Below are 25,273 nucleotides of genomic sequence, written 5' to 3'. Positions count from 1 at the left end.
CATACAGTGGAGGGACGAGGCGAGACACAACAGTCGGAGAAGAAAGTGAGTCAGAGGGAAGTTATTTCTCATGACGTTCTCTAAAAAGAGAAAACTGACAATAAATATTGTTGAAATGTTACTGAATTGTACTTTATTTGATTTGACATTCAGTTGTTGACTGTATAAGATGTTGATATACCTACTAGGCTACTTCAGTAAACAGTATATGGCACTGAGTCATAATGCAAGTTAGACATTATGATGTTCTGGACCTTTACTTGAGAAAATTTTCTTTAACTGGACCGTATTGAATTTTAATTAAAGACCCCTGTTCTAGACCATACAGTCCATATAAAACTGGATGGAAGCAAAGGTGCAAAACTAAACAGCCCATTTTGTTGATGTCACAAAAACATCACATTAAAGAAGCACAATTTGAAAAACAAACATGTCTAAGCTGATTGACTACGTGTGGGACAAGTGGAAAGTTGATTTTTTGCAAAATTACATCTTTAATTTGTGTCATTATTCAAAACAAACACACACACACAGTTTCCTCATTTCCAAAACTAAATCAGAGAGAGGTGTTTGTGTGTAATGGAGAGACTCAGCAGCAGTGATAGACTAATAATCAGATGAGCTTTATTAGAGCTCAGAGAGGAACAGCAGAGATCTTCAGAGTACAAGAGACACTGATGCTCATGTTCTCCCTGTATGAGCTCAGAACTGATAACAGTCAGTCCATCTCCAGTTCTCCACACATCTGTCTTCATCTTTCCCATCAGAAACGGAAGATTAAGAAATGCAAACCTGACTTTACATCTAAAAACCACATCAAACACTGTTCCAATACAAGCAACCAGATTAAATTAGACTCTCAGCACAATCGAATAAAAATAAATTCAAAGGAAAATAAAACAAACATTCAAAACTTGTCAAAAACTTCAAACTTTTAAAAAGAAATAATCTGGTGAACTTACTGTATGATGATCATCACTGAATATAAAATATCAAGCAGCACTAAAACAGCACTTGCCCATGAGTTAAATGTTGTGGGAGTGTATTTTGTTCACACTTCTAGAGACAAACAGCCAAAACAGACTCAGATGATCAGTTTAAAGGGTCACTCTGATTAACACAGGAGCCACACTGCATGCAGCGCGGTCACTGCTTCTGATTTAAAATGAGCTTCACTTCATATAACTGTGCTTTCATGGAAATAGAAGAAAAACAAAAACATAAATAAAGGAAGCTTTGATCTCGACTGGTGCAAACACAGATTAAAAAAACATTTCTTCTGGTTTCTACATACAAAACATCATGACCTGTGACTAGTTTACAGTCTGTTTTCTTCACTGGACAAAGTATCACATGGTCCATCTGTTACCTGAGTCCGTCTAGTCCACACACTCATACTGTATTTACACACACTGTGTCTCCCTCTGCTGCTGGAGCTCCTCACACACATTCAGAAATCACTTCATCTCTTCATGATGTCGTCTCTTTGGTGATCAATAATACACATTATAAACACCACATCTGAAAAACAGAAAGAACCAAAAAATAACTTTCAGTACAGAAAATAAAAACAGTATTTTCAATACAGAACTAGTCAGTATAATAACCAAGTTACTCATTTAAAAGATGTAGAACCAGTTTCCTACAAGTGGCTCAATCACAGACTTTACACTGTGAATCACTAATGACATTTCAGTGTGTGTACACATTTATCTGAAATTCTTGTTCCTCACCTTAGATCTTGTAGTCTGTAATGTTTATCACGCTGCAGAGTTAACAGCAGCTCAAGTCCTTTCTTTATCTGGTCATTAAAACACAGGTTCAGATCTCTCAGGTGTGAGGGGTTTGATTTCAGAGCTGATGCCAGAGCAGCACAGCCTTCATCTGTGATATTACAAAACATCAACCTGCAGAGAGAACAATGTGTGAGTCTGATTTTAGTCTCTCGAGTCCATGAGTTAATGATCTTTGTCATTTCTTTATCTCGACACTCGACATACTGTAGTGCTACTCAGGCATCACTGTGTTGAGAATCTGCCACTGCACTGCCGCCCTGTTTAAAACACAACTGCACTAATTGCCTAATGAGGAAAAACAGGTCACTGCTGTCCACATTTAGCATTCAATCAGGAAATTCAAATATATAACAAACAGCATGATGAGAGAATGAAAATTCTCTGAAGAACTGAAACAAACATCCTCAGCATATTGATTCTTAACCTACAGACTCCAATAGAGATCAGAGAACATGGCAACACTTAGTTATGATTCCTTAGTAACCTCATAAGTATGAACAAACAAATCATGAACTAATACAGTAATTATCTGTAATGAATAATGAGTCATTCTTTGTTGCTAATGAACAAACATGAGAAGAATTTGGTTATTGCCCCAGTGGTTAATATTAGATTAAATACATTTACAGAATGAACAGACAAATTAACTTATATAATATATAAGGTATATTAATATAGTTACTAAGCTTAACAGAAAAATATCTTTTCATACTCAAGACAGAAGAATCATCAACCGGAAAAAGAAAAATCACTGAATACTCAGCATTGGGTGGTTGCACCAGCAGTGCATAAATTCAGAGGTAGGCTAGTTGTAACGTAAGTGTTTACCAAGTTCAGGTTTACGCATTAATAAATTAGGATGAGTTGCACAACACAAACTAGTTTTAACATTGAGCTTAGTAATCACTAAATATTTACAAGTGCACAGGTGTAAGTTTTGGGTAAACCATCAGAAATCATGTAGAGAGCACCTAAATGACCAAAAAACCTGAATTTTTTGGTTAACTAAGCTAAAAATTCTAAATGCAATACACTGTGATTTTACTTACAGCTCTAATCATTGCCCTGGTTTTAACTCCAAGCATGAAGTTAAAAACACACAGCAGATGCACAAACAGCTAAACTGAGGCTGCTGTTGTGTTGGTCATCCAGAAACCGACACAATAGCAGTTTTTTTATAGTTTTATAGATTTTTTATAGTTTTATTCAGTTTACCTTGTACACATTGTTCTCTTCTATGCTGGATATTTTTTCCTTTTAAAAAGTCAGCGCAAGCTGCTGTCACAATTCCATGGCAGTGGGTTTACTACTTGGTTCTGAACATGTTGTTGTCATGTTAAAGTGACACACATTAGTTAGTTATTATTAGTTAAGACATGACCTACAGCTTTGCATTTTAACTACTCAGTAAAGACTTTACGCCAAACCCTAAGTATACAAAACTGCGATGGACTGGCAACCTGTCCAGGGTGTATCCTGCCATAGGCTGCAGCGTCCACCCATGACCCAGAAAGATATGTGGTTTAGAAAATGTGTGTGTGTGTATATAATACAAACCTGTAATACACAAAAACACAAACGTTTCACAAACTAGCAGCCTAGATCTCATCACTGTTTCACATCTGTCTGACACAATAAACAGCTCTTTCTTTCTCCATGTTCTATATATATATATATATATATATATATATATATATATATATATATATATATATATATATATATATAAAATAAACAAAGTAGTTTGTGTAAAGCTTGTATAGCAGTATAGATTTACTGTCCTCTAAAAATAACTCAACAAACAGCCATTAATGTCTAAATAGCTGGCAACACAAGGGAGTATATATACAAGTCTAAACTCTCACCTTAGTGTCCACTGGTCCATTTCTCATAAATGAATTCACCAATTACTCAGAGAGTTCATTGGCTCATAACTCCGGATGAGAGTTGTGTGTACAATTTTTTTTTCACTTACCCATCCAAATCATTGAATTCTGGTGTTCTAATCACTTCCATGGCCACAGGTCTATAAAACCAAACACCTAGGCATGCAGACTGCTTCTGCAAGCATTTGTGAAACAATGGGTCGCTCTCAGGAGCTCAGTGAATTCCAGTGTGGTACCATGATAGGACGCCACCTGTGCAACAAGCCACCGCTGGACTCAAGAGCAGTGGAGACGTGTTCTCTGGTGTGAAGAATCACACTTCTCTGTCTGGCAATCCGATGGACAAGTCTGGGTTTGGCGGTTGCCAGGAGAATGGTACATGTCTGACTGAATTGTGCCAAGTGTAAAATTTGGTGGAGGGGGGATGGTGTGGGGTTGTTTATCAGGAGTTGGGCTCGGCCCCTTAGTTCCAGTGAAAGGAACTCTTAATGCTTCACCAGACCAAGAGATTTTGGACAATTTCATGCTTCCAACTTTGTGGGAACAGTTTGGGGACGGCCCCTTCCTGTTCCAATATGACTGCGCACCAGTGCACAAAGCAAGATCCATAAACACATGGATGAGCGAGTTTGGTGTGGAAGAACTTGACTGGCCTGCACAGAGTCCTGACCTCAACCCGATAGAACACCTTTGGGATGAATTAGAGCAGAGACGGTGAGCCAGACCTTCTCATCCAACATCAGTGAAAGACCTCACAAATGCGCTTCTGGAAGAATGGTCAAAAATTTCATATGCGTGTGAAGGCAGACGAGTGAAAACTTTTGGCAATATCGTGTGTATATATATATATATATATATATATATATATATATATATATATATATATGTATATGTATATATATATATATATATATATATATATACACACACATATATATATATATATATACATATATATATATATACACACTATATGGGCAGAATTATTGGGACACACCTTTTAGTCACTGAATTCAGGTGTTTCATTCAGACCACGTAAAGATCCAGAGTGGGTCTCCGAGGGCTTGAGGAGCACAGAACATAAAAGTCACCAATGCTCTGCTGATCAATAACTGCAGAGTTCAAACCTCCTCTGGCATCAATATCAGCACAAAATCTGCACCAGGAGCTATATGGCAGGATTTCCATAGCTGAGTAGCTGCATGCAAACCTTACATCACCAAGCACAATGCCAAGCGTCAGATGTAGTGGTGCAGAGTTGGAGTCTGGAGCAGTGGAAACGTATTCTGTGGAGTGAATAATCACATTTCTCTGTCTCTCAGTCTGATGTCTGAGTTTGGCAAATGCCAGGAGAACATTACCTGCCTAACTGCACTGTGCCAACTGTGGAGAAGGAATAATGATATGGGGTTGTTTTTCAGGGGTTGGCCTAGAACCCTTAGTTCCATTGAAAGGAACTCTTAATGCTTCAGCAGACCAAGAGATTTTAGACAATTGTACACTTCCAACTTTGTGGGAACAGTTTGAGGAAGAGCATTTTCTGTTCCAGCATGACTGAGCCCCAGTGCACAAAGCAAGCTCCATAAAGTCATGGCTGGGTGAGTTTGGTGTGGAAGAGCTTGACTGACCCTCACAGAGCCCTGACCTCTATCCCAATGAACACCTTTGGGATGAACTAGAATGTTGATTGCAAGCTTTTGTCCAACTTCAGTGTCTGACCTCAAAAGGGCTCTTCTGGATGAATTGGCAAAAATTCCCACAGACACAGACCAAAATCTTGTAGAAAGCTTCCCAGAAGAGTGGAAGAGTGGACAGCATAGTGTACACACAGAACAATAAAGTTTTGATAGTCAAAAATTCAAGTGAGAATGACACTTCTATCAAAATAAGAGTCCTGAATACATTTACAGTTTATTTTTATGTTCATGTTCTTTGTTTTAAATAATTCCTACAAAACCAACAACAAGAAGCACACCTACTAATACTCTTACGAATAACAATGAAAATAATAACAACAATTCATATGAATATTTTATGGTCCAAGTTTTGCATTTTCACATGAAAAGATGTACTGCTGTTGCCACAAAAAAGGAAAAAAACAGGAAAATATATGTGGGAATAGACGCTTTTCCCAATTTACATTTATATTACTGATCTAGTTGTTCTTAATAATAATAATAAAAGTAATAATAATAATGTCATTACACTTATCATTATTATTATTATTGAGCTTACCACAAAATCTCCAGTATACAGAGAGGATTCTCCAGTACAGCAGAGAGCAGCTTCACTCCTGAATCTCCTAGCTTATTAAAAGACAGATGCAGCTCTCTCAGGTGTGAGGGGTTTGATTTCAGAGCTGAAGTCAGAGCAGCACAGCCTTCATCTGTGATATTACACTGCTGTAGCCTGCAGAGAGAACAATGACACACTTCACTCTCTCAGTTAAGAACACACAGATCACTTCAGCAGAAACTTCATCAACAAGGTGTGACTACAATCATAAAACACAGCTTTACTTATAAAGCACTTTTCATACATGTAGCAGCTCAAAGAACTTTATGATAAAATAGTATGGTAAAAAAACAGTGATAATGTGGTGAGTGGAGAGTTCCAGTTTAAAAACAGAATAAAAGACAGAGGCCACTGTGGAACTCTTATGAAGACTTATATAGTGAAGAAAAACAGGTCACTGCTGCCCTCATTTAGTATTCGATTAAAGTTTATGTTTCATTTTTAAGAGCCTAATGTTAAGATTTAAATTATTGTGCACTAAGGGCCAACTATTGTTAACTATTTATAACTCACCACAATCATGATTTGCATTTGAAATATGAGGTAAATATAATTATGATAGATTTGATGATTTTTCTTGTTCTACAGTATAGAAGTAAAAACACAGAAAAAACAGTGAACTCTATGAGCAGGTGTGACAAAACATTTAACAGTTATTTCTAAAAACATCTACAATTATTAACCCATATTTTATGCACAATAGAACACAGAACACATATCAGACTTTCATTTCATGAAAAAATATTAACTAAATATTAACTATTTAGGCCTTGATGGCTGCAACACATCTCAAAAAAGTTGGGAGAGGGCTGTGTCTACCATTGTCTAGCATCCCCTCTTCTTTTAACAACAGTCTGAAAACATCTGGGAAGTGAGGAGACCAGTTGCTGGAGTTTAGGGAGAGGAATGTTGTCCCATTCCTGTCTGATTTAGGATTCTAGCTGCTCAACAGTCCTGAGTCTTCTTTGCCAGATTTTTCATGTCATGATCCACCAAATGTTTTCTATTGGTGAAAGATCTGGACAGGAGGCCAGTTCAGCACCTGGACTCTTCTTCTGTGAAGCCATGCTGGTGTTTTGGGTGCAATATGTGGTTTAGCTTGTCTTGCTGAAATATACAAGGCCCAGAGAAGATGGCAGTGTTTCTGGATCTGACATATGGCTTCTTCTTTGCATGATACAGCCTTAACTTGCCTTTGTGGATTGCACAGTGAATTGTGTTCACAGACAGTGATTTCTGGAAATGTTCTTGAGCCCATGCAGTGGTTTCCAGTACACAATCATGTCTGTTTTTAAGGCAGTGACACCTGAGGGCCCAAAGCATCCAACAAGCATCCAATATTGACCGTCAGCCTTGTCCCTTGTGTACAGGGATTTCTCCAGATTCTCTGAATCTTATGATGATGTTATGTACGGTAGATGGTGGGATATCCAAAGTCTTCACAATTTTACATTGAGGAACATGTTTCTGAAATTGTTCCACAATTTCTAGACACAGTTTTTTGTAGATTGGGGAATCTCTGCCCATTTTTGTTTCTGAGAGACTCTGCCTCTCTAAAATGCTCTTTTTATACTGTCATGTGAGTTATTACTTATCCAGCTGTTTTTTATTTGTACATATGTTATATATGTATATGTATATTAGTATGTTCTATTGTGAATAAAATATGGGTTTTACAAATCATTGCATTCTATTTTTATTTAAATATATTTACAATTTATACAGCATCCCAACTTTTTTTGGAATTGGGTTTGTATTTCAGTTTACAACAACAGATTAATGTCTGCCAAATGTGGATTAATCAGGTACATTTACTTCACCCGTTACAGACCGCAGCAGATTACCTAACAAAAGATGCAGAGAAGCAGCTCAGGTAATGCTAATATAATATTACAATTTAAGTTATTTTGCATTTGTTTTAATTTGTTATTCATTGTTAAGCGGTACTAATGCTAAAAGGTTCTTATAAGTCAAATTTGTTCTGTTCTCATGGTTTGAACAATTTGAACAAATTGCTTTTATGACACCCTCGTAAGGAGGATTTGGCCTTTCCGGGACAGAATACTTAGTTTATGACACATATTTACAATCTGAGTCCCTCAGAAGGGCAGCTGCTTTTATGATAAGATCCAATTGTACAACACTGACTTTGGTCTTTTATGATGGTACCACGGGCCAGGGGAGAGTCGATGCCAAAGTAAAAGAGCTGTGTGTCTGAACTTCTGTTGAAACTGGGTGAAAATGAGCAGAAACGGACAGAGCGCGCTTGAATAAAACCATTGTTTCTGTGAACCATTCATTCTGTAAATGTTCTTTATTTGATGTTAACTACTGCAATAACAAACAATTCCCTCTCATGTTTATTTATTAATAAGGATGCATAACATATGACTGAATACAGGCAATTTGTCACGCATTCTGCCGAGGACACCTTCTCCACCTGTTCCTTTTTCCTGAGATCACTTGAGTCCTTGAATGGCCCAGAGGACTCCAACTCCCATGAATCAGAACTTTGCAAAGTATTGCCAACACCTTTGGTTGCGTACTGCATGTTCTTTGTTTGTGTAAGTTCTTTTGTGTCTGACCTGCTTTCTGTATTTCTGACCTGCCTTATTTGTCATTGCCCTTTTTGGTTTGTTTGCTGGATATTGTATGAGATTTTGGTTTTTGAACTCAGACTGGTTTATGGCTACTCTCTGGATGTCCTGTTTGTTTTGGTTCTCTTGCTCTCTGGTTCTGACCCTTGCCTGTTCTGACTACTCCTCCTCTGTACCTTCATCAAAACCTCAAGTAAACTTCAGCCTTGTCCTTTTATCTGTGAGCGTCTGATCGGTGTTGCCATCATAACACAATTTCTGTATTTGTTTACGATAAGTTTGCACATAGTTACTAGATTAATAAGGTACCTTACTGAAAATATGAAATATCCTTTACTGGGAAAATCTATGTTACTGAGGACCAGGTCACGTGTGACTCTCAGAGAGATGATCTTACTTCAGGGACTCCAGTTTACAGAGTGGATTCTCCATTACAGCAGAGAGCAGCTTCACTCCTGAATCTCCTAGTTCACTATTAGTCAGATTCAGTGCTGTCAGGTGTGAGGGGTGTGATTTCAGAGCTGAAATCAGAGCAGCACAGCCTTCATCTGTTATATTACAAAATCCCAACCTGCAGAGAGAACAATGACACACTCTTCACTCTCTCAGTTCAGAACACAAAGATTAGTTCAGTAGCAATTTCATCATCAGCAAGGTGTGAGTACAGTCATAAACACAGCTTTACTTGTAGAGCACTTTTCATACATGTAGCAGCTTTAAGTGCTTTAATAAAATAGTATGCTTAAAAAAGAGCAAGACATAAAAATGGTAATTGAAATTAAATAAATTAAAATAAAGTGAAATAATAGAGAAGATAAAAAGAAAACATGAACAGGCCATGTTGCATTAAAATGTGAAACCTTAAATAGTGAGGATCAACAGGTCACTGCTGTCCTCATTTAGTATTCAATGAGTGCACATGTTTAATTTTTAATGGACTAACATTAAAACTGAAAGTATTAAGCAGTAAGAGCCAGAAAATATTAATTTCACAATTATATTTGAGTCATTGTTAACTAAGGTTTAACTCACTCAAGATCATTATTTGAATATGAAATATGAGGCAAATGTAAATAGACCAAATCTGATGTTTTATTGTTCTACATTTTGGAAGTAAAAACCAAAGTAAAATCTTCCAATAAGTAACTGGTACTCTCTGAAAACAAATAAAAATTAACAAACCTTTGTAAAATGTATTTAATTTTTTATGAATAATAACATTTGTTATAGTTTCAATATAGCAAGGAAAAACTTGAAAAACTTAAAATATGAATATAGAAAACAAACACAACAAAAAAGCAAAATGTGAGACTGAAAAATCTCAGAACTGAAACAAACATCCTCAGGATTTTGATTCTGAACCTACAGACTCAAATAGAGATCAGGGAACATTCATGTTTAGGGAACATATCTTACTGAGGACCAGGTCATGTGTGACTCTCATTGAAATGATCTTACCACAGCATCTCCAGTTTACAGAGAGGATTCTTCAGTACAGCAGAGAGCAGCTTTCCTCCTGAATCTCCTAGATTATTCAGACACATATTTAGCTCTCTCAGGTAAGAGGCCTGGGATTTCAGAGCTGAAGTCAGAGCAACAAAGCTTTTGTCTGTGATATTACAATACACCAACCTGCAAAGAAAACAATGACACACTCTTCACTCTCTCAGTTCAGCAGAAACTTCATCAACAAAGTGTGACTACAGTCATAAAACAGCTATTTTAGTAGAACTTCAGAATTGTACAGATCTGTAATAAAGGTAATATTATGATATTAACCTAAACTAACCTGAAGTTATATGGTAAAGTTTAAGTTATTAATAGATAAGATAATGAACAATAAAAATGTTTTGGAAAGACAAATCTGATGTGGTTTGAGATCATTTCTGAGCAGTTTATTAGCAGGGCAAGTCAAGGGCTGGAGGTTAAGGAATCAGCCTTTGAACAGAAGTTCACCAGTTCAATCCTCTGAGCCGACAGGACATGACTTCACCGCATGGATGAGTAAAATGCAGAGACCCAATTCCTGTGTGCAAGCACAGTTGGCCAATGGTTCTGAATTCTGAATCTGTGTTTTATAACAGAGTAAAAGTATTTTGCTAACAGGTAACATAAAACATAGCACAAAACATGTGAACAGCCCTGATTCTGTAAATTCTTAGTATATTTACCTCATCTTATCTGTAGGTGGAGCTACATGTAAAAGTAATAGAACAACCATGAGTGATTATAATGCAGTAATTCAGTCATAATTTCAGTGCAATTACTGACATTATTTTGAAGAACTGATATTACAGCTCTGATATAATTTAGTTTCACTGTAATTATAGTATGAAACAATGCCTGATCATTTAAATACATAATGGATAAGAAATAAAGAAATCCTAATATTATAAAAGCCTATGGGACTGTAAAAGAACTGAGGTGATATTTCAGGTGAATGAAAATACATAATAATGTGATGTAAATTGTAAAATATTTTTAAAACAATAACTTTTGTTTTGTGTTCATTTTTATTCACTTTTACTGCAATCGTTTCTAAAACAATTTTATCAACTAGAAAATTTTCTTCCATTTTATTTAACACTTCAAACTACTAACTTACTGTTTAGTAACAACTCAAAAATGAATAGCTTCTCTGGTATTATTTTTACCATAATATTACCATATTATTACACATTATTACTGCTGCTTAATTTATTGAGCACTTGTCATACATGCAGCAGCTCAAAGGGTTTACAATAAAACAGTAAAATTAAAAAATAAGAAACACAAGATGAAAAAATGAAGTAAATTAAATAGAGGATAAAATGAAAAGATAAATAGGATAAGCTGCATTAGAAGTTTAAAGAAAAGATAAAAAAGATAAAATTGACAGAACATAAAATTAACATAGAACATATAATGAACAAATACAGTAATTATCTGTAATGAATAAAGCATGATGGTTCTTTACTAATGAACAAACACATGAGAAGGACACAATTTATGGCCATTAAATTAAAGAACATTTAATGTAAAGTATGTGTGTAAAAGTTTTATTTTATGACTAATATAATATATAATATATTTTCAAAGTCAAATAAAAAAAAAATAGTCTTTGGATAGTCAAGTTTTGTCTTACTAATTCCACTTCATTTCACTTCATAAATATCTGACAAAAGACAAATTACATTAAAATAGAAATAACTGACTTGCCATTTTTTATTTTAAGTAAACAGTTGTTATTAAATCATATAATATTATAATATTCTAAAATAATAAATTAATTAGCCTGTACTATTTTTATTATTATTACAAAAACAATTTTGACAGAAGCCCTGAAGGCCAAGATTAAAAAAAAAAGGTTTCTTAAGTCTAAGTTGTACTTTATTTATTTTTTCTGCTGGTATAACACAACAAAAATGGCTGAGAAAGTATTTGTAGCATCACTTGTAAAATATCTGCCTTCACAAGTCTTTTTCCCCTCACAAATATGTATATATATGCTTACACTTTATCAGGGATGGCTGTTTTTTTTCTATTACCCTTGGAGGACCAAAAAAGTGGCTAACACTTTTGAACTCAAACAATTGAACTCAAAATAATGCCATTCCAAAGACACCAATAGTTCAGATTATTCTGTGGTTCTTTTTTTTTAAATGCTGATAACAGTTCTGGAAGAAATCATAGACTTATTAAGTCTGACAGAAGGAGATTATTTATGATAGTTACATGCTCTTCCAACCTGTTTGGTTAGAGTTTTTTATCATTCATAGGACTGTAATGGCTCACAAACCTCAGTATAGCTCAGGCATGTCAAAGTGGGGATCTTCTGGGCCAAAGTGCTTTGACAGTTAGAGCGTTAACCCTCATCTAACGCTCTGAAATCAGTTCATAAAGGCTTTGATAGTTAGCTAATGAGCTGGTGTGTCAGGTGTGTTTAATGAGGCAGTGTGCTGAAGTGCAGTGTTTTGGCCCACAAGGACTGGATCCTGACACATGTGGTATAGCTATAGCAGCTTTCATACACTGCTGTCATTCAAAGTGTTTTGGAAATGAAAAAATACAGAGTCAACAGATTTAAGAGAACATCATTGAACTAAAAATCAAATTAGAAATTAAATTAGGATAATGGAGGATAATAAAGTGGTGTTACAGAGGAGAAGGGCTAAAATGCTAACAGTGTTTTAAACTGAGCCAAAAGCTGCTCAAATAGGTATATTATGAGCCTGAATTTAAAAGTGTTCAGTGTTGGGGCTCTTATTGCTCTCTGTTAACTGGTTCCATTTAAGAGCAGCAAAGTAGTCAAAAGCTGCTTCTCCATGTGTAGACTTTACTTTCAGCAGGACTAACTGACTAGTTTCTAAGGACCTATGAAATAAATATGCTGGTCCTGCACCAGCATATTCTAGTCTAGGAATACAACCCGATTTCCAATAAGGTTGGATGATATGCAAATCATGTAAACTGTATTTTTAAAGGAAAATAGTACAAAGACCCTGTGACCCAGGAGAAGACGTGTGTGTGTGTGTGTGTGTGTGTGTGTAGTACAAAGCCAAAATATCAAATGTTGAAACTGAGAAATTGTATTGTTTTTTGAAAACTATATGCCCATTTTGAATTTGATGCTAACAAGATGTTCCAAAAAAGTTGGGAAGGGGGCATATTTACCACTGTACTGCAACACATCTTCTTTTACTTTGTAGGTTTGGGAACTGGAGAGACACTGCTGTAGTTTTGAAAGTTAAATGTTTCCTGTTCTTGTTTGATATAGGATTTCAGCTGCTCAACAGCTTGACGTCTCCTTTGTTGTATTTTTCATTTCATAATGTGCCAAATGTTTTCGGTGAGTGACAGATCTGGACTGCAGGCAGGTCAGTTTAGCACCCGGACTCTTTTAATATGGAGCAACTCTGTTGTAATACATGCAAAATGTGGTTTGGCATTGTCTTGCTGAAATAAACAAGGCCTTACCTGAAAATGACATGATCTGAACGGTAATATATGATGCCAAAACCTGTAAAAATTTATTTTGTTCAGCATTAATGGTGCCTTCACAGATGTGCATGTCACCCATGCCATGTGCACTAATACACTCCTACACTATCATGAATACTGGCTTTTGAACTGTGCACTGATAACAAGCTGAGTGGAGGACACAGTGTCCATGATTTCCAAAAATAATTTCAAATGTTGATTCGTTGGACCACAGGACACTTTTCCACTTCCTCTCAGTCCATTTGAAATGAGCTTGGGCCCAGAGAAGGTGGCAGCATTCCTGGATCCAGTTTTGTCTTTGTGTTTTAGAGTTTTAACTTTTGTGGATGCAGCAACAAACTGTTTTCACAGACAGTGGTTTTCAGAAGTGTTTCTGAGCCCATGCAGTGATTTCCACTACAGAATCATGTCTGTTTTTAATGCAGTGCTGCCTGAGGGCCCAAAGATCACAGCCAGCAAATACTGGTTTTTGGCCTTGTCCGTTACATACAGAGATTTCTCCCGATTCTCTGAATCTTTTTATGTTATTATGTATGGTAGATGATGAAAGAGCAAAAGTTCTTTCAATTTTATGTTGAATAATGTTATTCTTGAATTTTTGCCCTACTTGATCATGCAGTCTTTCACAGAGTGATGAACCCCTCCTCATCTTTACTTCTGAAAGACTCAGCCTTTCTGGAATGCTCTTTTATACCCAAACATGTTACTGACCTGTTGCCAATCAACCACCAGGTGCTTTTTGTTGTCCCTGTCCCAACTTTTTTGGAATATTTTGTTGGCATCAAAGGCAGAATTTCTCAGTTTCAACATTTAATATATTGTTTTTGTACTATTTTTAACCAAATGTAAGGTTTGCACAATTTGCACATTTTATTTTTACTTACATCTTGCACAGCATCCCAACGTTTTTGGAAATGGGGTTGTAGTATCAAAGTCTATTCTGGAACAGACTGGTATAGTGTAAGTATTTAAGAATGGGGGGACGTGTTTCTTCTTTTACTCCTAGTGAGACACTGGCAGCTGCATTCTGAATCAGCTGAAGCTGTTAGATTATTTTTTAGTCCGGTTAGGAGACCATTACAGTGATCAATCCTGCTAGAAAAGGCAAGAATGACTTCCTCCAGGTTTGGTTTAGTCGGAAAGTCTTTGATGTTGTTGATGTTCTCAAGGTGATAAAAAGCTGATTTAGCAACTGCTTTGTCATGACTGTTAAAACTAAGATTAGCATCCATTAGTATATCAAGATTATGTACTAGTTCTTTAGGTTTTATGGCTCTGGAATCCAGATAGACAGCTACACTATATTGCCAAAAGTATTCACTCACCCATCCAAATCATTGAATTTAGGTGTTCCAATCACTTCCATGGCCACAGGTGTATAAAACCAAGCACCTAGGCCTGCAGACTGCTTCTACAAACATTAGTGAAAGAATAGGTCGCTCTCAGGAGCTCAGTGAATTCCAGCATGGTACCGTGATAGGATGCCACCTGTGCAACAAGTCCAGTCGTGAAATTTCCTCGCTACTAAATATTCCACAGTCAACTGTCAGTGGTATTATAACAAAGTGGAAGCAATTAGGAACGACAGCAACTCAGCCACGAAGTGGTAGGCCATGTAAAATGACAGAGTGGGGTCAGCGGATGCTGAGGTGCATAGTGTGCAGAGGTTGTCAACTTTCTGCAGAGTCAATCACTACAGACCCCCAAACTTCATGTGGCCTTCAGATTAGCTCAAGAACAGCATAGAGAGCTTCATTGAATGGGTTTCCATGGCCAAACAGCTGCATCCAAGCCTTACATCACCAAGCGCAATGCAGAAAGTTTTGTCCTATCCAGTTCATGATGTGCTCAAGGCAGTTACAAAGGGAGTCAAGGGGGCCATAGTTGTTTGGGGAGAGGGAATTGTAGATCTGAGTATCCTCTGCATAGCTGTGGTAAGATATCTTTTTTTTGTGCACAGTCTGTATTTAAATGAATATCATTAATAACTTTAGTTAGAGCTGTTTCAGTACTATGATTAGGCTGAAAAGCTGACTGAAATTTGTCTAAACAGCTATTTAAGGACAGAAAGCCAGTAAGTTACTTGAAGATTATTTTTCCAATGATTTTCCAATGAAAGGTATGCTTGAAATCTGTCTGTAATTAGTCAATAGACTTGCGTCCAGTTTTATCTTTTTGAAGAGAGGCTTCACTACAGTTTTTAATTTGTTAGGAGAAAATGCCCAACATGAGTAAGGTGTTTACTATCTGAAGTATGTCTGCTGCTATTGAGTAAACATGTTCTTTAAAAAGTTGGTTGGTTGATAACATGTGCAGTGAAGGATCTGAGTTGAGTTACTGTATCAATTAAAATTTTATTACTGATAGCACTAAACTGGGACATTTTAACCATGACATCTTTACGTGATGATGGAGAGGACATGGGCTCTCCAGTGGATATAGATGTATATTAATGTCTATGTTGGATTTTAATGTTAAACAAGAATGAAAACTAATTGCATTTCTCAGGGTATACTAATTCAGGGGTCATATATGCAGGTAGTTTGTCAACCATGGTGAAGAGTATTCTGCTATTGTTATTATTGTTGATAATGATGGAGAAAAAGGATTGTATAGCTTTGTACATTAGTGTGTTGTAATCAGACAGCCTGTCTTTGAAGATTTCTTTGTAAATTTGAAACTTGGTTTTACACCATCTACATTCAGCCTTCCTACATTCTCTCTTTTGGAGCTGAACTGAAGTAGCTTTTCTCCAAGGTGCTTTTCTCCAAGGTGCTTTCTGTTGGCATGACATAGTTTGAGCTTTAACTGGTGCAAAGGCCTCCATAAAACTGATTATTGAACTCAATCGCCTCTTGTGGTCGTGGTTGGGCTGGCATGCTAACTGTTAGCCAGTTAGCTTCTCAGCATTGTTTACAAGGGTTAAAGAAACAAATAGCTAGTCAGAGCTGAAGTAACATGCTTAGTGTTAGCCTATAAACACACACACACACAAACACACATACATATACTGTATATATTATTATTAGTAGTAGTAGTAATAGGAAAAATAGAATTATTATTATTATTATTATTATTATTATTATTATTATTATATACCATTTGTTCCTCACCTTTTTTGCATTAAAATTAGTGGTCTTAAACACACAATTTAATCTTAGTTAATATATTAGCTAATATGTCCATTCATTCTGTAAATGTACTTTATTTGATATTTGAAATGGGAACAAACAATTCCTTCTCATGTTCATTTATTAATAAAAAAAAGCATAATTCATGATTCATTACAAATAATTACTATATTTTTTATCATAAAAAGTTTATAGTTTATGCATAGTTGCAGGTTACTAAGGAACCAAGTTGTAAAGTGAATATAACAAATGCTTTATTGGGAGAAAGTTCATTACTGAAAAAAGTCATGTGTGACTCTCAGAGAGATGATCTTACCACAGAGTCTCCAGTTTACAGAGAGGATTCTCCAGTACAGCAGAGAGCAGCTTCACTCCTGAATCTCCTAGATTATTCTCAGACAGATACAGTGCTTTCAGATATAAGGGGTTTGATTTCAGAGCGGAAGTCAGAGCAGCACAGCCTTCATCTGTGATATTACAATTACACAACCTGCAGAGAGAACAATGATGCACTCTTCATTCTCTAAGTTCAAAACACACAGATCAGTTCAGTAGCAATTTCATCATCAACATGTGACTACAGTGCTTTACAATAAAAAGTACAGTTAAAAAAGGAACAACAGATAAAAATGGTAATTAAAAGTGAAATAAAATAAAATGAAGTGAAATGAAAGAGAAGGTATTAATGAAAGATAAATAGACTCATTTGCATTAAAATATTGAAGAAAAATAAAAACATAAATTTGCGCACAGATTAAAAGTGGTAAGTAGCAGTTTAGAAGTATAATAATAGAAAGAGATCACTGATGAACCACTCATATAAAAACATAAATGGTGAAGATCAAGAGGCCACTACTGTACTCATTCATTATTCAATGACTGTACACATTTAATTTTTAATAGACTAACATTAAGATGATTATTGAGCAGTAAGGGCCAGAAAAATATTAATTTCACAGTTACATTTGGGTCATTGTTAACTCATTTTTAACTCACTAAAATCATTATTTGAATCTGAAATAAGAGGCAAATATAAGTAGACAAAATTTGATGTTTTTTTTTTTTTGTTCTACAAGTTCTACATCATGGAAGTCAAAAAATAAAGTAAGTTCTATGAGTAGGTGTGTCCAAATTTTTAACTGATACTCTCTAAAAACAAATACAATTAACAAATCATTACAAAATTGATTAAACTTTTTCTGAATGATAACATTTATTATAGTTCCAATATGATAATTAAAAAATCAAAACATGAGTGCAGAAAACAACACAAAAAAACAGCATAAAGAGAGAATGAAAAGTCTCTGAAGAACTGAAACATTCAGGATTTTGATTCTGAACCTACAGACTCGAATAGAGATCAGAGAATATTCATGATTAAAGAACATGTTTTACTGAGGAGCAGGTCATGTGTGACTCTCAGAGAGATGATCTTACCTCAGTGACTCCAGTTTACAGAGAGGATTCCCCAGTACAGCAGAGAGCAGCTTCACTCCTGAATCTCCCAGTTTATTATAGGACAGATTCAGCTCTTTCAGGTGTGAGGGGTTTGATTTCAGAGCTGAAGTCAGAGCAGCACAGCCTTCATATGTGAAATTACAATAATACATCCTGCAGAGAGAACACAATGACATAATGTTCACTCTCAGTTCAGAACACACAGATCACTTCAGCAGGAACTAAAACCCAGTAGAAAAATATTTGAATGGTCTGTGTTATTGCTAATAATATGATAAGTTGCATAATTCTAAATGTCATATGCTAATTTTTAAATTATTGAAGTAAAATAAGTAGATGGTAAAATGAAAATATAAATAGGATGAGTTTTATTAGAAGTTTAAAGATAAAGTAAAAAGAAAAAAATGCCATGTAAAAAGTGGTAAGTGAAGAGTTCCACAGTTTAGAAGCATAACAGAAAAAGGACTCTCCACTTTTTCTGTAATTTACAGAACTTCTATTGAAAGTTTTGTTCTAAACAATTGTCTTTTGACGGTCAACTTATGTCTTATGTCTTACTGATTCCACTTTAGAACACTAACATCAGTCCAGCCCCACCCTCAGTGGGTATTGACTATTGGACAATCACGCTTAAAGGTGTCCAGCGATCGATATCAACACCAAAAATCTCTAATCTCTAGATTTTAGTAGATATTAATTATATTGATAGATATTAAACACTTTGATCTAAATGAGTTTTTCCACTAATACCTATCCAGACTCACTCTTAGGACAAATGCAAGGGCTCAAAGTCCTGTTACATTTCTTACAGCATGGTTCTGTGGACGTCCACTCTTTATATCATACAATTCAACATAAACGGACAACTTCAGAGTATTGATATTTACATTTGTATAATAATGCAAATAAGCATCAGAGCTAAAGACTAAAATGTCAAATTTTAACAATGTTACACAAACACAAGTTCATACAACTTATTTAGTAGAAATGCCAATTGTTAATAAATTGTTAAGAAGCAGAACTTTTTACAAAATTAATTTAATATGCTTATCTTGCTTTGATGTTTATTATTTATTTCTTTACTTTTGTTTTTGTTTTTTTTTTGGTTTAGGGGTTTCACCAACAAGGATAAAATTACGCAGTTTAGAACATATTTGTTATTCTAAGTTTTTATTTCAAATTAAATGGTCTTGCAGCAATTTTCAACATGCGTTAACAAATCTGCTAATAAAAACGTTTGTAGACTGATTAGTTGGTCTGCCAATTAGTTAAGCTCATTAAATACCATTTTGAGCTAATTGGCACTGGTCAATGCCTGCGATTATGAGGCTGTGCCGGTGTCAGTGTGGCTGCTGTGTTATGTTTGTCTCCCTTGTGTCAGTTTCGTCATTCTACAGTCAGACGTCAGTAGATGCTGTGAAATAGTGGGAAATGTGATAATGCTGGAAGTAACATTTCCTAAAGCCAAATCCACCCCAGATGTGACATGGCACATGAGGGTAATTCGTAACCTCACCACGACACTTGTTATTTCACAGTGGACCCGACACAAGCGTGTAGTGAGGGGAAAGCGGTTTCTGTTTGCATTATATTTTCATACAGTTGAAACATCTGTATTGTCCATTTATTGCTAAAATAAACTTTCTGTGAATGATAGAGATCAACACAAACCTGACTTGCTGTTGAGACTATTGCTGGCATTATCACCACGTGATGTACAGCTATATGAAGAGATTTAGTTGTCAAAGAGTTAAACCTACATTTGCTGATTTGTTTATTAGCTGAGATTGGATATTATAGAATAAACCCTGCATTTCTTTACTGTTTTTACTGCCCAGAAACAGCTGTCATGCACTCACAGCATGCATTAAGAATAGAGCCAAAGCCTTATTTTGCATTTCACTCACGCATTACCGCCTCGGTGCCATGTGAAGTGCAGCCGAAGTGAAAGGCTACATTGATTAATAAAGGAGCATAATGCACACAGCGCGGTGCATCCATGCCACACGGATACCACATCTAGTGTGAAACAGGCTTGAGAGTGTTTGTGCTTACAGAAAATTTAATTGGCACAGTGTGTAGTGAGAGACAGCAGTAGAATCACAGGACAGAATCTCCACTCTATCACATTTTTGTCTACTCTAATCACTTGGTAGATGATGAGCAGGCTGTGCAGTGCAAGTAAACAAAGATATTAATATTTAATGTTTTAAAGCATTTAATCACTTAGATTGGCTATTTGGCTTGTAAGCGAATCTGTAAACAAACTTAAACAAGCATACAGAAATAAGCCTCAAGGCAGTTTAGGGAAGGTGCTAAAAAAGTTCATTTTGAGTCCTGTGCTATAACTCTCATGCACCCTGCTATAAACATTTGCCTGAATTTCCTCAGTTACCATCGTCTTTTCTAAATTTTAACATGTTTATCCCATCATAAATGACAGCATCTAATTTAAAACCATCAGACAGATGACAGTGTGTGGCCTTACGGAACTGTAAATCTGAATTTCTTCCAGTAACAAAAGATGTCCAATTTTAGGTCAAATTTTCTTTTGAACAGTTACAACAGCAACAGATTGTAAAGTACATCTATAAGCACTGCACTGCAAACTCTGAGACTACAGCCATGGAAAAATGACAGATGTCTTTAACACCAAATGTTACTTAGTCCTATTTTATAAATTTATTTCTTATTGTTTTACCGTCTTACTTTATAGTGTTTGTCAGAATCACTGACTTTTGTTATACAGGGCTATTTCTCAATTTGTTATCTTTTTATTGCTTAATGAAATTAAAAATTTCCCCCTAAACTTAAATAAGAATATGATGATGATACTTTCAAAATTGTGCTTCACAAAATATATAAAAATCTGCAAAATGTCATACATTCTTCTGGATCTGAGAACTATACTTCCCAAAACTCTCTTGGAGATCATGCGACTGCTGATCAGCCAACAACAACCAATTGATGCTCTTCCTCACCTGAATACTAATCTGTTACACCTATTTTGCTTGTCACATGAATCTAGTCAGTCAGTTTATAAGTCCAGGCTTTTAGCTTAGCAATTTGCGAGGTATTGTGAGGTATTGATTCATTTCCTTGAGCTACTGAGCATTCTATATTGTTTTTGCCTTTTAAGTGTCTGGACTATGTTTTTGGACTTTTGCCTCTGATTTTTACCGTTGCCCTTTTGATCTTGGTTGCCTGACTCTGGTATGTTTTTCCTTGTGTCTTTTTGGATTGTTTTAGATCTGACCTTTGCATGTTTCCTATCTATGATCATTGGACCATGTTTCAAACAGTAAAGACTCTTCTTTTAACAACATCCACAAGCATCTGTGCAGTTGTGTTGTGTTACAGAATACCTCGCCACCCATGCAGATGGTGGATTCAGAGACTATGAAGAAGGCCATAGTTAATCAAGGTCAGCTATGGGGACAACATCAGCAGGTACTGTCTGGGGTTTCTCAATCACTAGAAACTTTATCTATACAGCAAGCCGAGCAACAAACCAACTAGCATAATTATTTAGTAATGTTAAAGAACTGACTTCTCGGTTACAGCTCCTAAGTGCTGCTAGTAGTACTGATAACCCTGTGAGCGTCTCCACACCTGCTGAGGTCCCTTGTTCTAGTTTTTTCTGTAAGCCTAATAAGTATGATGGCAACCCTGGCAAATGCTGTGGATTTTTACTCTTGTGCTTTATTTTTTTAACAACTTCCCACCAAGTTCAGATTTAACTCTTTTGTGGTATCTGGAGTGGGCAACTGCCATCTGGCTCAAGCTACAGTCGCTATCTTATAAACAATTTGTAAAGAGGTTTTGCACTGTGTTCTATCACCCACATGATAGAAAGGTTAGTGAACTCCTTTCAAAGCTGTGTCAAGGAAAATGTACGGTAGCAAAATATGCAATGGAGTTCCGAACCCTGGCGGCTAGTAGCAGCTGTAATGAGCCGGCTCTGTTAGTTATGTTTCCCCAGGGTCTCAACTTAGATATCCTCACTGAACTAACCTGTTGAGATGATGAACTGACACTGGACCAATTGATCTCTGTTTCTATTCGTCTGGACCAACTTTCACAGGACTGCAGGGCTCTTCTATCACACAACAACCCTTCCATCACAGCTCCTTGTAAACATTGAAAGATTTTCCTCCAGTGACCAGGAAGAGGCCATACAATGTGACAAGCCCTGTCTGTCTGCTGAGGAAAGGCTTCAACGTTTAAGGGGGGGTGTGTGCTTATATTGCAGGACTGCAGGTCACCTTCTACGTGACTGGCAAGCCCGTCCAAACAGACCTCAGGCACCACCCTCTGGAAAGCGAGTGGAAGCTACTAATGTGGTGAGTAGGGGATGGTTTCGAAATCCTTCCTCTTACCAGTGATTGTTTCCTGACACTACAGTTATTCTGTTGTTTTAGATTAATTGACTCTGGAGGTGAAGGGAACTTCATTCATGCTAAGCTGGTGGAGGAGCTGAGAATTCCAGTAAAGCCCTCGGGGAACCTGTTAAGAATCTCTTAGACCATGAGCTATTGTCATGGTCTGACTTATGTCACCAAAACTGATTAATTCTCCCTCCTATTTCCATTCAACTTCCATAGAGAGCCCTAGCTCAGAGACAGTCCCTTACCTCCCAACTGAATATCATGATTTTCTTAAAGTATCCAGTAAGGGTAATGCAACCAAATTGCCCCCTCACAGACCATATGATTGCGCTATTGATTTAGTAGAGTATGCTACCATGTCTAAATCTAGGGTCTAACTCAAAGGATGAGAAAGCTTTTTTTTTGCCCTTGTATAGATTATCGTGACCTAAATCAGATCACCAAAAATTACATCCTGGTAGCTCGTGAACAACTAAGAGGAGCCCAATACTTCATTATATTAGACCTCTGCAGCACTTACAACTAAATAAGTAGAGAAGGGGATGAATGGAAAATAGCATTTGTCACCACTAGGAGGCACTACGAATATCTAGTAATACCATTCGGCCTGTCCAATGCTCTGTCTGTGTTTTAAGCTTTTATTAACAACGTTCTACATGATGTGATAGGCCAGTTTGTGATTGCCTATATCGACAACATCCTCATCTACTGTCCTGATCTCAAAACCCATGTCAGCCATGTCCGCTCAGTCTTTAAATGTCTACTAGAGAATAATCTGTTTGTAAAGCGAGAAAAATGTGAGTTTTATTTGCAGTCAGTAGCTTTCCTCAAGTATGTCATTAGTTCCAATGGGGTTCTGATGGATGACAACAAAATAAAAAGCAGTGATGAACTGGCCCAAACCCATATCAGTCAAGGAGTTACAGCGATTTCTAGGATTTGGTAACTTTTATCAGTGTTTCATTTGTAATTTTAGTACCATAGCAGCCTCACTAACCGCCCTTTTAAAGGGCAGTCCCCGTAAATTGACTTGGTCCACACAGGCAGAAAGTGCATTTAAACATTTCAAGGAAGCATTCACTTCTGCCTCAATTTTGAAACCAGATCCCTCTGAGCCATTCATCACTCACATCTAGTGATCTAGGGGAGACCTGCACAAAATAACTAATTTCTAACAGATACTGGTGGGAGTCGATGAATAAAGACAAATTCGTAGCCTCATGCTCCACATACTCACAATGTAAGACTCCAATGACACTATCAGCAAGCAAGCTTATGCCATTGCCCATTCCTAACAGACCATGGTCACACATAGCTCTAGACTTTGTCACAGACTTACCAAATTCTCAGGGTTATATCACAATACTCACGGTGATTGACAGGTTTTCCCAAAGTGTATGTTTCTCCTCGTTTACATCACTACCTACTGCTTTCCAAACAGCAGAGACTTTTTTCTCCGCTATGAATCCTGATACCCTAGTGTTCCATTATGATGAAACTCTCTCATGTATATTGAATCATCTGGCTCCTCTTAGGACACACACAGTAACTTTTTCATATCCTGCTCCTTGGTACACACCAGAGCTGTGCAAACTGAGCACCATTGGAAGAGAACTGGCTTGACGGTCCATGCCCTCGCTTACAGAGACCATGTTTTTAGCTATAAGGAGGAACTGAAGAAAGCTAAAACACTCTATTATTCAAAAGTCATCCAAGGCATACATGGTAATTCTAGAGTTCTCTTTTCTACTGTTAATAAGTTACTGTGTCCTGTGAAATGTTTCCCTTTGGCCCCATCACCAGAACTTTGGTCTCGGTTTATGGCCTTTTTTAATAACAAAATTGATTTAATTTACCCTCAATTTCAGCCTATTTTAGCTTCATTGAATTTCCAGCCTCAATCTTTTCAATTTAACAGCAGTTGTTTTTCCATTTTTAATACTGTGCATCAAAGTTTTGTCTTACAGCTTATTAAGTCCTCTAGAGCTACCATTTGCCAACTGAACCCCATGCCAACACACTGGGTGAAAGCATGTCATGCTTCAGTTTGTCCTCTCATTACTCAGGTTATCAATGCCTCACTCAGTTCAGGTTTTGTCCCAGCTTGTTTGAAATTGGCTGCCATTACGCCGGTTCTCAAGAAGACTGGTTTAGACTCTGAGAACTTAGCAAATTACAGGCCAATCTCTAATCTCCCATTTCTCACCAAAATACTTGAACAGCCGGTAGCAGTCCAGTTAATAGACCATATAGAATCCAATGACCTGTTTGAAGTTCTCCAGTCTGGTTTTAGAAAGAATCACAGCACTGAAACTGCGCTTGTTAGGGTGGTGAATGATCTCTTAATAGCAGCTGATAAGGGTTTGTTGAATTTGCTTGTTCCATTGGACCTTACTGCCACTTTTGATACAGTATGCCATAGTCTACTACTACATCGGCTTCAAAATTTGATTACCATATCTGGTACTGCACTTGCCTGGTTTCTGTATTATCTAGCAGACTGGCAGCAGTTTGTCTCTATTGGAGGTAACAGATCTGACTCATGCTCCCTGTCATGTGGTGTCCCTCAGGGGTCAGTCCTTGGCCCTTTGCTCTTTATATTGCACATGCTCCCCCTTGGTGACATCATCAGGAGATGTGGATTGCAGTTTCATTGTTTTGCGGACAATGTGCAGATCTATATATATATACTGTCTACCTTCTTTGGTTTTGATTAATTGTTTAGCTGTAGTTAGGACATGA

At 36.6% G+C, this 25,273-nt stretch overlaps 1 protein-coding gene across 3 annotated transcripts in view; it reads right to left on the bottom strand.

Moving 5' to 3' along the window:
- Positions 1-602: 602 nt before the first annotated feature.
- LOC118802094 (NACHT, LRR and PYD domains-containing protein 3-like) overlaps positions 603-25,273 on the bottom strand; it is a 65,060-nt gene continuing 40,389 nt past the window's right edge. For all 3 annotated transcript variants that reach the window (XM_036562556.1, XM_036562558.1, XM_036562557.1), the window contains 7 exons: positions 18,123-18,296; positions 17,002-17,175; positions 10,033-10,206; positions 8,972-9,145; positions 5,918-6,091; positions 1,734-1,907; positions 603-1,521 (listed from right to left, as the gene is read on the bottom strand). In XM_036562556.1, coding sequence (XP_036418449.1) covers positions 1,494-1,521; positions 1,734-1,907; positions 5,918-6,091; positions 8,972-9,145; positions 10,033-10,206; positions 17,002-17,175; positions 18,123-18,296 — 1,072 coding nt within the window. In that variant the 3' untranslated portion in view covers positions 603-1,493. The remainder of the gene's footprint in view (positions 1,522-1,733; positions 1,908-5,917; positions 6,092-8,971; positions 9,146-10,032; positions 10,207-17,001; positions 17,176-18,122; positions 18,297-25,273) is intronic.

The sequence above is a fragment of the Colossoma macropomum genome, unplaced genomic scaffold, assembly GCF_904425465.1.
Source record: "Colossoma macropomum unplaced genomic scaffold, Colossoma_macropomum, whole genome shotgun sequence".
Taxonomy (NCBI): Eukaryota; Metazoa; Chordata; class Actinopteri; order Characiformes; family Serrasalmidae; genus Colossoma; species Colossoma macropomum.
Note: the sequence above shows the minus strand (reverse complement) of the source record. Positions and strands in the feature narration are given on the sequence as shown.